Below are 14,165 nucleotides of genomic sequence, written 5' to 3' on the forward strand. Positions count from 1 at the left end.
AAATGTGATTTTAGACAAAAAATCCACCCCCATCCAAACCCTACTCTGTGTGTGTATCTGGTTATGTGTGTATGAACATCCACCGCCTTCCCCAACCAACCTTCTGTGTGTAAGTGTGTGTGTGTGTACAGTGCTTGTTTTTGCAATGAATTGCTGAAAGTTTTTTTGTTGTTTTTTTGCATCTCTCTGTGTGTGTCCGGTGCTTGTGTGTTCACATGGCTTTGATCAAATTCATTACTGCAAAAGTGCAAGTTAAAAAATATATGTCTTTGTGATTTATTTTTATTTTTATTATTATTAATTTTTTTTTTATCCCTTTTCTGCTAAGCATCAAGTTTATACATTAGCTGCTGCTGCTGAACAACAGATCAAGATGAAAGCTTTGCTCCAATAGTGTTAGGGTTTTTTTTGTTTTTTGTTGTTGTTTTTTTTGTGTGTTTTTTATTTTGTTGTTGTTAGGTAGGGGTTTTGGGGGGATTGAAGGGAAGGGGGTATCTTGTCCCTCCACTACCTCCCAGCCCCCAGTCCTCCCTGCAACTGCAGTTCAGTATTGCTTTGGTAGCTAAAGGGACATAACTGTTGCACGCATCCTTTTTTCTTTGGAAGGTCATTAGTTTCACATCTATTCTAAAGTGATTGTAGATGGTAGGTGGGAAGGGGGAAAAATGTGCATGTACTGGGTGTTTGTGTATGTGTATGAGAACACACTCAAACTGTATATATTTACTTATATGACAGGAAAGAGAAATTCAGATTGAGCAAAGGAATTTCCTCAGTGATCAAAGGTGTTATCGTTGTTTGCCAGAGTATTGGTATCCTTGCCAATGGGAACCTCAATCAGAGGTGATTTTCAAAGTATCAATTTTTGTTGAGATGTAAAAAGATTGTTGATTTTAATAAAAGTGTTATTTTCCAGGATTTAGGGTTAAACGTCATTATCACAGTGTTCGTACAGAATCATGGAAGCATGGAAAAGTCTTTGAGAATTGAGAGAACCATTTCCAGGGCTTGGAAAGTCCTGGAAAAATACACTTTATCTTCAGTGCCTGGAGAAGTCTTTGAATGAATTTTCATCCAAACCATTGACTATTGCTATTCAGTAAAGAGCTTAAAACATGTATTTGAAAAGCAGACCGACCGACAAAAAGTGATGAAAAATGCAAATAGATACATGGAAGACTGCCAGTCCCATTCATCAGCAGTGTAACACTAACAAACATTTTGATACAGTTTGACTTTGTCTGGAAAATTTCCAGTTTGGTCTGGAAAAAGTATGGGAGTTTGTTTGGTCACATCTACGTGAACCCTAACATAATCATCATCATTCTTTTTTTTTTTCTTTCTTTTTTTGTTGTTGAGACTTTGTGCATTTATTTATTCACTTTATTCATATATTGGCATAGACATATAACCAGACAGTAAAAACTTGAGAACGGATTATCAAACTGGACAGAAAAAAAAACATCAAAAAGACTGAGATGAGTGGGTGAAATGTCAACAAACCTGTTTTCCATTTAACAGTATCAGTATCAGTAGCTCAAGGAGGCGTCACTGCGTTCGGACAAAACCATATACGCTACACTTTATGGTTAACAAAACCAATGCAATGGAATCATCATCAAGATAAGTGGATGAAATACCTACAAACCCGTTTCCATTTAACAAAACCAACACAATAGACTCATCATCAAGATAAGTGGATGAAATACCTACAAACCCGTTTCCATTTAACAAAACCAACACAATAGACTCATCATCAAGATAAGTGGATGAAATACCTACAAACCCGTTTCCATTTAACAAAACCAACACAATAGACTCATCATCAAGATAAGTGGATGAAATACCTACAAACCCGTTTCCATTTAACAAAACCAACACAATAGACTCATCATCAAGATAAGTGGATGAAATACCTACAAACCCGTTTCCATTTAACAAAACCAATACAATGGAATCATCATGAAGATAAGTGGATGAAATACCTACAAATCCATTTCCATTTAACAAAACCATAACAAGGGACCCATCGTCATTCATCGTCGTCATCATCGTTATCATCTTTCAGTTTCCTTGCCCTGATGTGTGTGCAGGAGATGCAGAAGAATCTGGATGACGTGCTTCGCAGCGTCCCATTGGACCTCACCGACAACCTGGAGCCAATCAGAGGCTGCGACTCTGAGCAGGGCAGCAACGGCAAGTCCGCCATCACAACGACAGCATTGACGACCGCTGTACCAACTTCATCCGTCGTGTCCACCTCTTCCGTCGATTCAGCGGCCTCTGTCACAACTGCAGCGTCCAGCCGTGAGAACAAGGAGGAGGAGGAGGGGTCTTCTGTGTGTGTGGAGTCTGAGAAGAGCGGAGAGAGAGGAGGGAGCGAGAGAGGCGTGGATCTGGCAGCAAAAGCGTTCAGGATGCTGGTGGTGATGGTGGTGACGATGATATGCATCAGGTGAGTTTAGCGTTGAATGAATTTTTTGTTGTTGGTTGTTGTTTTTAAGTGTGGGTGATGGTTTTTGTGATGTTCTTCATAGAACAGGGAAATTTTTTTTTTTCGTTTGAAAAAGAAATAGCTATTTTGTTTTGTTTTGTTTCATTTAAAAAAGAAATAGATATTTTTTATTTCTCCCTGATATTTTTTATTTTTCCCAGGGAGAATTATCTGCTGTTGTTAGAGCGGATTTTACCAGTGTATGCAAGCACACCTCCATCACTGGCTGTGTTGCAGGTATTCCACAGGCAACAGCACACACACACACACTTTTTTTTTTCCCGAAACCACCGCAACACACACACACACACACGCACACGCACACACACACAAGTGCACACTTTTCTTGCCACACAAGCACACAAACATACACACCAGCATGTGCACTCACACACACACTCTACACCAGCACCTTCTTCCCCCTCCCCTAATCACCCCTCCACAGTCTCACAACACACAGAACGTACACACACTACTGTCAGTGTCACTGTGTGTGTTGCATGTCAGGAGGTGTGCTCCAAAGGCAACAGCACACAGACACGTGCACACACACAGAGACACATACACGCACACACCACCCACAGTCTCACAACACACAGAACATACACACACTGCTGTCAGTGTCACTGTGTGTGTTGCATGTCAAGGGGTGTGTTCCAAAGACAACAGCACACAGACATGCATGTGCACACACACACACACACACACACACACACAGACACATGTCTAATACCTTTCAAAGTGAAAAGTTGTTAAAGAATGTACACACACACACACACACACACACACACACACACTCCATAATTTCACTACACACAGAACATACACACCCTACTATCAGTGTCACTATGTGTGTTGCATGTCAGGGTATGGTGCAAAGAAAACAGAACACACACACATACACACAGACACACTCACACTCACACACTCACACTCACACACACACACACACACACACACACACCACACTTTCCCTGGCCTCCTTCCACACACATCCCCTTTCCCTGCCGCACACCCACCCACAAATATGCACTCTCACACACATATACACATACACCGCCCACTCCCTTCTAACCTGTCATCCCCTGATTCCCCCCCCCCCCGGCCCCCCTCCACACACACACACACACACACAATGCACAGGTAAACCAACCTATTGTCAGTTCTTTCTTCAATTTGGGGTCTTGTCACTGTGAGTGATATTAGACGTTGTCTGCTGTCAGAGTCACTGTCTGTGTGTTTTGCAGGTTGGGGGCTACGCCACAGGCAACAGCATGCCGGGCTTTGCCCTGGGGTCAGGGGGCGCCATCGACCCCAACGACGACTACTGCGCGGCCTGCCACCAGGGCGGCGACGTGCTGTGCTGTGACAGGTGCCCGCGGGTCTTCCACCTGCAGTGCCACGTGCCCGTGCTTTCCACCGTGCCCAGGTGAGGGAGGACATGGGTGTGGAGTGATGGACTGTGTGTGCTGTGAATGGGGTGGGGTGAGGTGGAGGAGGTTCTGGGGTGTTTGGGGGGTGGGGGGTGGGATGTGTGTTTAGAGTGGTGTGGAGTGTGTTTCTCTGTGTGTGTGTGTATGTGTGTGTGCTGTGTGTTGTGAATGGGGTGGGGTGAGGTGGAGAAGGATCAGGGGTGTTGAGGGGTTGGGATGTGTGTTTAGAGTGGTGTGGAGTGTGTTTCTCTGTGTGTGTGTGTGTGTGTGCTGTGTGTTGTGAATGGGGTGGGGTGAGGTGGAGAAGGATCAGGGGTGTTGAGGGGTTGGGATGTGTGTTTAGAGTGGTGTGGAGTGTGTTTCTCTGTGTGTGTGTGTGTGCTGTGTGTTGTGAATGGGGTGGGGTGAGGTGGAGAAGGATCAGGGGTGTTGAGGGGGTGGGATGTGTGTTTAGAGTGGTGTGGAGTGTGTATGTGTGTGTGTGTGTGTGCGTGTGTGTGTGTGTGTGTAACTTGGGACTAGTGCAGAGAAGGTTTGTGTATGTGTGTGTTAGGGAGTGGTTTGGTGTATGTGTGCGAGTGTTTGTGTATGTGTATGTGTGTGTGTATGTATGTATGTGCGTGAGACTGGTGTTTAGTGAGTTTGTGTGTGATAGGGAGTGGTATCTAGTGTGCGTGATTTTTGTATTTTACACTCGTGTATGAAAGGTATTGTGGAGTGTCTTGTGTATGTGTCATTGTGAGTTTATGTGGATATGGAGAAGTTAGTCTATATTCAGCCTCTGTTTCAATCTAATATATAGTGTGGTATGATTTTGAACAAATGTATTACCTTCACCTAGATAATGAATATTCAGGTAAAATACTCCGGTTTTTTGTTGTTTTTTTTAGGTGAGCTGGGGGTGGGGGTCGGTGGTGGTATCAATGCATACAAGAGAATCCCACCTCATATCAGTTTTTATGAAAAGCAAATTGAGAACTATGATCTGAAAATGGACATGGTTGTGCTAGGGTTCAACAGTTACACATAATAAGGAACTTTTGTTATTATCGCTATCATTATAATTTTCATTGTTAGAAATGTTCAGAAACTGTTTGAAGATGGCTGCAGACACTTTTAACAGCAAGTTTTGTAACACACTGATGAAAGGTTATGATTGTGGATCCCATTCCAGTCCAGGCTTTCAAGTGCCAGTAGAAGGTCCCCCCATTCTAGTTCAAGTTCCAGTGGTACTGGAAGGGAAAAATCTTTCTAGAACGTCCCATTCTATCCCAGTTTAAAAGAAATTGTTCTAGAGAGTGCTGTTCCAGTCCAGGTTAACAAATATCTTTCTAGATGTTCCTGCTCTTGTCTGTTAAAAAAAAAAAAAAATCATTCTAGAGGGTCCTGTTCCAGTCCAGGTTTAAAAAAAACAAAAACAAACAAACTTTTCTTTCTAGATGGCCCCACTCTAGTCCAGGTTTTTTTTCTAGTCGCCTCTGTTCATTCAGCGGGGCGTTCGTCTGCACGCTGTGTGAGGAGCCGGAGGCGGCAGCGGAAGGGGCAGCGGCGGCGGCAGTGGCAGCAGCAGCAGAGGCGGGGGGGCGAGCGGAGGTGGGGGTGGGCGTGAAGCGGAAGGCGCCGACAGGGCTGACTGACAGGGACCTCAAGCTGTGTGAGCGGATCCTTCTGGAGCTGTTCTGCCACCCGTCCAGCATCCCCTTCCACGAGCCCGTCAACCGCGCGGTCAGTGATGCTGTTTGTGGCTTGTAACATTTGTAACATGAAGAGAAAAGTTTTATTTATTTTATTTGTTATTTTTGTATCGTTATTTGTTTGTTTTTTTTCTATTCCATTTGTTGTTTTTATTGTATTTGTGGGTTTTTTTTTAATTGTTATTTGTGGTTTTTATTCTTTTTTTGTTATTTTTGTATTATTATTTATTTCTATTTTCACTATTGTATCACTATTGTTTTTATTTTATTTGTTGTTTATGTATTATTATTTGTGTGTGTTTTTTTGTTATTTTTGTATTATTATTTGTGATTATTGTTTTTTTTTACTGTATTGTTAGTGCATATTTTGTCTGTTATTTTTGTATTATTGTATGTTTTTATTTCATTTGTTAATTTTTGTATTATTATTGTTTTGCAAGTTGAGTGGAGCGTATTGTGTTGTTGCTGTTTGTCAGGACAGATTTCTGTGTGTGAGATTCAGGTTGTCTCCCCACCCCTGGGATAGAGTGTCGCCAGTGTGGAAACCCACACACACCCCTTCTTTTTTTTAACCTGCAGGTTTTTTTGTTGTTGTTTTTTTTCTGTTTTTTTCTATACCTGCAAAAGTGTTTGCTTTCCTATCAAACGGGATTTTTCAACAGAATTTAGCCTGGGAGGGACAACCCTTTTGTTGCCATGGGTTCTTCTGCATGCGCTAGGTGCGTGCTGTGCATGGGACCTCGGTTTATCATCTTATCTGAATGACTGGCATCCTGATCACGGCCCAAGGTCCAGTAGTGGAGAGGGAGAAAATACTAGTGAGAGTGGGATTTGAACCAGTGCACTGCGATTTCCTCGCTTTCCACCCACATTTATTTTGTTTTATTTTATTTTATTTTATTTATTTATTTATTTATTTTTTTATACGCTTATAGTTGACTTCATCAAGTTTTTGCGCCATATAAATATTATTATTGGTAGTAGTAGTTCGTGTTTTTTTTAATTTATTTATCTGTTATTTATTTATTTACTTATTTCTTTTCATTTTATTTTTTATTATTTTTATTTATTTTTATTTTTTTAATTCTTCTTTTTTTTCCTTTTTTTTTCATTATTATTTTTTTCTCAAGGCCTGACTAAGCACGTTGGGTTACACTGCTGGTCAGACATCTGCTTGGCAGATGTGGTGTAGCGTGTATGGATTTGTCCGAATGCAGTGACGCCTCCTTGAGCTACTGAAACTGAAACTGACTCTGTGGAAAATCTCACTCACTCACTCACTCACTCATTCCCTCGACCGCTGGGGTCGTTGGGGGGACATGAGGAAGATGTCATAGCTCGCCACGCCGTTCTGTTGGCGGCTGTCGTGAGGAGATCTGGCATCGTCATTTTGGTCCATTCCTTGACATTGTCGGACCAGCTCTTCCTCTGCCGCCCCCGTCTGCACCCTCCCTCTACAGTCCCTTGCAGGATGGTTTTGGAGAGGGTGTTATGTCATATGACGTGACCAAACCGTGCCATCTTCTGTCGTTTGACAGTCGCCAGCAGTGGTTCTTGGGGCCCAACAAGGTTGCTGACCAGGTTCTGCACATAGTCATTGGTCTTGTGCTCCTTGTAGATGATGTGTAGTAGTCTCCTCAAGCACTTGGTTTTGAATGCCTGTACTCATTTTCCTCACACCACCCATGTGTGAATAGGGTACCTGACTACGACTGTTGGGGAAGGTGAAATTGTTGGAAGGAGAGGTTTAGGCCCCCTTCTTGTGATGCGGAGCCCTTGACACAGTGGATGTGTATTCACTGACCTGATGGTCATAAAAGGCCATGGCAGCTTTTACCTCATAACCTGTTACATGAGTGAAGTGTTTACAGTGCATTGAGTTCCATTACGGAAGATTATTTGCTGTATGAAAGTTATTCTTCATCGTTTTCTTGAAATTACTTTTTCAAAGAAAAAAGGCTGTTGGTTTGTTTCGTTTGCATTTTATGATTGACTTTTGTTGTGTCCTGATCCTTTTTGTCTTCTGTTCTGTTGTCTTTGAATGTTTGCATGTTTCTGATTGTTGTTCCGTCATTTCCTCTTTTCTAAGCTCTGCACATGTACATTGACCTAGGAGATGGGGAAAAATCTCCACCATTAACCCACCAGACATAGCTGGGAGCCTAGGACCATCTGATTGAAAGTCCAGTGCTTAAACCATTTTGACTAATATTGCGCCTTTCATCTGACGATGCTGTCGTGATGTTGCAGGTTCCCAACTACTACAAGATCATCACCACGCCCATGGACTTCACCAACATCAAGTGTAAGCTGACCCGCAGTCACTTCAACCACTACGCCACAGTGGAGTCCTTTCTGGATGACTGCAAACTGGTCTTCCGCAACTGTGCCGTCTACAATGCTGTGAGGGATCTGTCTTTCTCTTTCAGGTTTTTTGTGAGGGATGTTAAGTGTTTGTGTGGTACCCTGTCCTATTTCTTTTTTCTTTTTATATATATATATTGTTTCTTTTTTCTTTTCTTTTTTTAACGAAGCTAATTTTTAGCCTATATGTATTTGTGCACTCTGATAATTCCTTGAAAATAATAACCTTTCTAAGGCAGACCCTCAAAGCCTGACTAGCAAGTTGGGTTTATTAGTAGGTCAGACATCTGCTCATTTGTTTTATTTTGTTTTATTATTTATTTTATTTCATTTTGTTTGTTTTTTGTTGTTGTTTTTGCAGTTTTTGTCTTGTAGGTTATGTGTATTGATCTGAATGTTTCAACGCCTTGAATCTGAAATTGAGTGCTTTAGAGAGGGCACGAAAGTGTATGTGTGTGAACAGGTGTGTGCAGGTATTTTTATGTCACTATTGTTTAACTGAATGAAAAGCATTCCAAGCAGTTTGTCTGGAAAAAGCAGTTGTTGTAGATAAAAAGAAAGGGTTGTGCCAATTGGTCAGGACAAGAATTGCAAGATAATATATATGTGCAATCACAAAAGTGAATGTTCATTTTATAAGAATTTCAAAACTTTTTTTTTCAAGCAAAATATATTTTCATCTGCAAGATGTATAATGATTTCAGATCTTTATTTCAGTTCATTAATCATAAATTACTTGTTGGACTTGGCAGGCATCAAAACATTCCAGGAGAAATGCTATGGAATGTCCAAAATTTGATGATTGTAATGACTACCAAGTTAAACCAATCTCTCAGTCAGAGAAGGCTACTCACTTGCATAGCTTTCGTCGGTGATCTGGCTGGCTTCTTCTGAGTTTTAGTAGTTTCAACAGAACGGTACTGATGGATACAGTATTGATGATTGTAGAAATAAGTTTTTATTCCTAAAAAGAACATGAAGCCAAAGTCTTTTTTTTCTGATTTATTAAAAACTGGGGTAGGGTTGGTGCTGTTTAAAGCTGGGAAATTTAATAAAAGAGAGAAAGAATGTTCTTTTCTTTATTTAATCACTCATAATTTTATTTCTTAGAATGACTATTCACCAAACACATTGTGCTCATTGTGTCTGTTAGCATCTCAAACACACAGCTTATTTGCATTATTTATATTATTTTTCTTAACATCTGGTCTTTAAATCCGTGTTCTCTGCTTACAGGAGGCGTCGGAAGTGGGAAAAGCTGGAAGACAGGTGAGAGAGTTCTTCCAGCGCCTAGTCACCAAACACATGCCAGAGCTCAGCAGCTATGTAAGTCAAGCTGAACCAACCGAAGGCTTGGAATCGGAGCGCAAGAAACGCAAAGTGGCCTCATCCTCTTCTCATCATCACCACCATCATCTTCATTCTCACAGCAGAGGAAAGTGAGATTGCACGGGCGTACCGCTGAAGAAGAGGGCGTACGTGTTGTAACCTGCTCACCAAAGATCCGTGTCTTTTTTCAACAATTCACAGGATGGCTGCTTTGAAGCATGCACAGTTCTGAATCCAGAAAATGGAACTTCTACCCAGTAGTCTTCGACTTAGGGGACACTTCTGTTGACTGGGCAGCCAATTCTCTCTCTCATCTTGGAAAAAAAAACAGTGTGAAAATTAATCTTTGGACAGAGATGGGTAAAGATAGAAAAGTTAAGAAAGAAGTTTCGGGACATTGAAAAAAAAAAAGGAAATTGTGAAACGTATAGTTGGAGTAGACTTGTAAATGTGAAGTGTGAGATAAAGATAGTAGACTTGTAAAAGTGAAGAGTGAGATAAAGATAGACTTGTAAAAGTGAAGTGTGAGATAAAGATTGAGTAATGTGAAGAGAGAGAGGAGGTGAGGATCTGGGAGAGAATCATCACAGGAATCATGATCTGTGTCACTCAATTAAAATAAAAGTCGTATATTTATCTCCCTTTGTTTTGGCTGGTACCAGAGAATGGTTTTATTTTGCGCACTGAAATGTACTTTTCCTTTTGTAAGGCTGTTACTACAAGTATGATTGGACACAATTGATAATAGTGTAGTACGTCTTGGATTCAGTTATTTTAAAACTTTGTTCGTTTTTTGACTCACTTGTGTAAACAAAGTGAGTCCATGTTTTAACCCGGTGTTCGGTTGTCTGTGTGTGTGTCCGTGGTAAACATAAACATTGCCATTTTCTCTGCAAATACTTTGTCATTTGACACTAAATTTGGCATAAAAATAGGAAAAATTCAGTTCTTTCCAGTCATCTTGTTTAAAACAATATTGCTTCTCTGGGATGGGCACCAAAAAATAAAAAACGAAGCCAAATTATATGCAAACTGAATTTACTGTTATATATATATTTTTTTTCTCTAAACTTGGCACTTTGATCTGATATTCTGACACAGCACCAAGAGCAGTCATTTTTATCATTTTTTGTTCAAACAGGAACTTCTTTTACTAAGCATGGAAGTTATTTTTCTGGTGCATGTCTTTGGTGCAGATAGTAAAAAAGGGAAATCAATCTGTAATTAATGCTAGGGGTTTAATTTGCTTTAAACTGATCTTTCTCATCTTAAACATTACATTTTGAAATTATACTCAATACATAAAAAGCTTGTGTGTTTTACTCTCAGTGTACGGGGCTTTCACTATGTTCATTCGCCCAAGTGGTCTTTTTTGGAAAATACTAAAATCAATACTACGAGTGGACTTTATAGATCTATTAGCTGAGCCCTGAAGGTCATGGGCAAAAATCAGTTGCATACACATATTTATGCATATTCAAAGCACATGCTCATATTCCTCGCGAACACGAAGGACGCCATTTTGTTTCAAGTTGTTGACCTGCCCGTTCAGTCCTATATTCAATCGACAATACAAGATAAAATGTGATGGAAAGTTGGAGAAGGAGACCATTAAATATTTATTCAAAGAAAAATTTGTGAACGCCTCATCACATACTGGATTATGCCCAAAACTGCCATAAAAATATCACAAAATCAGTTGGAATTCACAGTTAAAAATAATAACCCATGAGAGTTAATACCCTTGATGAAACGTAAAAATTTCCAGTCTTGACTTTTTTCAAAATGAAGTCCTTTTCACTTCATATGACGTTTAGAAGTACTTGTACTTGGCTCTACATGTTATTAGTTTAACAAAATACTCAATTTTCATATCAGCGTTCTCACTGCGAATACTGCAATTGATTTATTGCCCTTAAGAAACTTAGAAAGCATCTTTAAGTGTTCAATTTTTTAACGTCAGTTAAGGAGCCACGATAGTGTATTAGGTAAGACAGTTTCTTCTCACCCGAACACGCGGGGTTCGAATCTGCCTTCAGGACTTTTTTTTCTTTCTTTTTTCTTCTTTTTTAAAATTTTGTTTTTAACCCAAAGCTTGAACACAAATACAGAACACATTTTAACGATTAGATTTTTTTCTTTTCTTTTTTTCCTCAAGGCCTGACTAAGCACATTGGGTTATGCTGCTGGTCAGGCATCTGCTTAGCTTAGCGTTTATAGATCTGTCTGAATGCTGTGACTCCTTAAGTAACTGAACTTTGTTAGGTATCTAAAGAACACTCTCTCTCTCTCTCTCATTCTCTTTGCTAGTGTATATGTATAAATATATATTTTGATGTCATATACTGTACCATGTCAAACTGATGCAAACTGGGTCTATAAGTTTTATATCCAAACCTTTTATGGAAAACGAAGGTTGAGTGCTTGGATTAATTATTCTGTGTGTGTGTGTGCAAAAGACAAAATTGTTTGACTTTGGGTAAAGTAACCCAGCCTAAAATTCTGGTCAAGTTGTGTTTTGTGTGTACCATAATATAACTGACAGTCCTGTATTCAGCAGCACACTATGATGTGGTCGCATTGGAGTGGAACTGGACTGTTCTGCATCTTGTCAAATTATCCAGTGCAGAAAGCAGCGTTGGCTGTTTGTTGTGCAGATTCTTGAGATACTCCACAGAGAACCTGTTCGACAGATGATTCAGTGTGTAAAGCATGCTGCCTTTTGTTTTGAAGTATGTGTTTGTGGATCCCCACCCCCTCCTATTCCTGCATGCACACACACGCATGTACTCTCTCTGACACACACACACACACATACACACACACACATACACACACACACTCATTCTCTCTCTCACACGCATTATCTCACACAGACACTCACACGTGCGTGCACCCGCCCCCCGCCCCCTCCACACCCACACAAACATTTTAAAGTATGGCATGTGTTAATATCATGCTGATTGTGTCTTTCCTGATTATATACACACATTCCTTGACAATACTGGAACAGAAGGGCAGGCACCATGGCAGTCCTGTTCATCATCACTGATGGACAGTGACACCAGGCCTCATTCTTGGCAACGATACATCCCCCCACCCTCCCCTTCTTCCCCACCCATACCCACCCATGTGTGCATGCCTGAAATCTGATTGAATGACACGGGAAACGAATGATGAACACCCAATGGCAGCCGTCAGTCAGTTCTACCCAGGTAGGCAGCCTGTTGTGCAAATGACCCTGTGATTGTAAAGAGCTTTCAGCTTGGTCTCCAACCGAGGATAGACGCTATATAAGTATCCATATCAGTCAAATCAGTCAATACCTCATGCACACGGAATGAGTTGTGAGCCATGGGGTGGTGGTGTTGAAGTGAGAAACCAAGAGTGCTATAAGATGGGCTTTGGGAAAAGATGAGATTTTACGTGAAGAGCGAAAGGCAGAGAAGGTAGGTTTGGAACCAGGTTGCTGCACTGTCCAGTTGTGCAAGACACATTCCTGCTTGTCAAGAACTCGGCTTTTCTGAGAATCCTGTGGTTGAGGGGAAAGAGTCGGTGATGCATTGTCAAGCATACGTTATTGTTGTTGTATTCTGGATTGACGCAGTTGTGTGTGTTTGTCCTGGGTTTTTTCTCTTTGTTTGTTTGGGGTTTTTTTTTTCATCTCTTTATACTATTCTGTTCAATATACATGTTGGTGCCTTGGCAGAATGGGGTAATTGTTGACTCCTGATCCCATGGTCAGCAGTGATCCAAGGTTCAAGGCCCTGATGTTTTTTTAATGGGGATGTGTCCTTAGGAAAGTCACTTTGCTCTGATTATTCTCGCTCCACACTTACTCGGGTGTGAACGAGTATCTGACCAGTTGGGGTGAGGCATCATTCTGTGCCCAGCCCTAGACACAGTGGATATGAAATCACTGCCTTAGTGGCTAGACATAGTGGATATGAAATCACTGCCTTAGTGGCTAGACATAGTGGATATGAAATCACTGCCTTAGTGGCTAGACACAGTGGATATGAAATCACTGCCTCAGTGGCTAGATACAGTGGATATGAAATCACTGCCTCAGTGGCTAGACACAGTGGATATGAAATCACTGCCTTAGTGGCTAGACATAGTGGATATGAAATCACTGCCTCAGTGGCTAGACACAGTGGATATGAAATCACAGCCTTAGTGGCTAGACACAGTGGATATGAAATCACTGCCTGAGTGGCTAGACACAGTGGATATGAAATCACTGCCTTAGTGGCTAGACATAGTGGATATGAAATCACTGCCTTAGTGGCTAGACACAGTGGATATGAAATCACTGCCTGAGTGGCTAGACACTGGATATGAAATCACTGCCTGAGTGGCTAGACACAGTGGATATGAAATCACTGCCTTAGTGGCTAGACATAGTGGATATGAAATCACTGCCTGAGTGGCTAGACATAGTGGATATGAAATCACTGCCTGAGTGGCTAGACACAGTGGATATGAAATCACTGCCTTAGTGGCTAGACACAGTGGATATGAAATCACTGCCTCAGTGGCTAGACACAGTGGATATGAAATCACTGCCTTAGTGGCTAGACATAGTGGATATGAAATCACTGCCTCAGTGGCTAGACACAGTGGATATGAAATCACAGCCTTAGTGGCTAGACATAGTGGATATGAAATCACTGCCTGAGTGGCTAGACATAGTGGATATAAAATCACTGCCTGAGTGGCTAGACACAGTGGATATGAAATCACTGCCTCAGTGGCTAGACACAGTGGATATGAAATCACTGCCTGTGTCTAGCCACTCAGGCAGTGATTTCATAACCACTGTGTCTCGGTGGCAGTAAGAGTCTGTGG

At 41.2% G+C, this 14,165-nt stretch overlaps 1 protein-coding gene across 1 annotated transcript in view; it reads left to right on the plus strand.

Moving 5' to 3' along the window:
- LOC143286364 (E3 ubiquitin-protein ligase TRIM33-like) overlaps positions 1 to 12,122 on the plus strand; it is a 30,045-nt gene extending 17,923 nt beyond the window's left edge. Inside the window, exons 9-13 of the mRNA XM_076593905.1 lie at positions 2,094 to 2,435; positions 3,742 to 3,923; positions 5,418 to 5,652; positions 7,872 to 8,024; positions 9,222 to 12,122. Of these exons, the coding sequence (XP_076450020.1) occupies positions 2,094 to 2,435; positions 3,742 to 3,923; positions 5,418 to 5,652; positions 7,872 to 8,024; positions 9,222 to 9,428 (1,119 nt within the window). The 3' untranslated portion in view covers positions 9,429 to 12,122. The remainder of the gene's footprint in view (positions 1 to 2,093; positions 2,436 to 3,741; positions 3,924 to 5,417; positions 5,653 to 7,871; positions 8,025 to 9,221) is intronic.
- Positions 12,123 to 14,165: the final 2,043 nt, after the last annotated feature.

Source organism: Babylonia areolata, chromosome 10 (genome assembly GCF_041734735.1).
Source record: "Babylonia areolata isolate BAREFJ2019XMU chromosome 10, ASM4173473v1, whole genome shotgun sequence".
Taxonomy (NCBI): domain Eukaryota; kingdom Metazoa; phylum Mollusca; class Gastropoda; order Neogastropoda; family Buccinidae; genus Babylonia; species Babylonia areolata.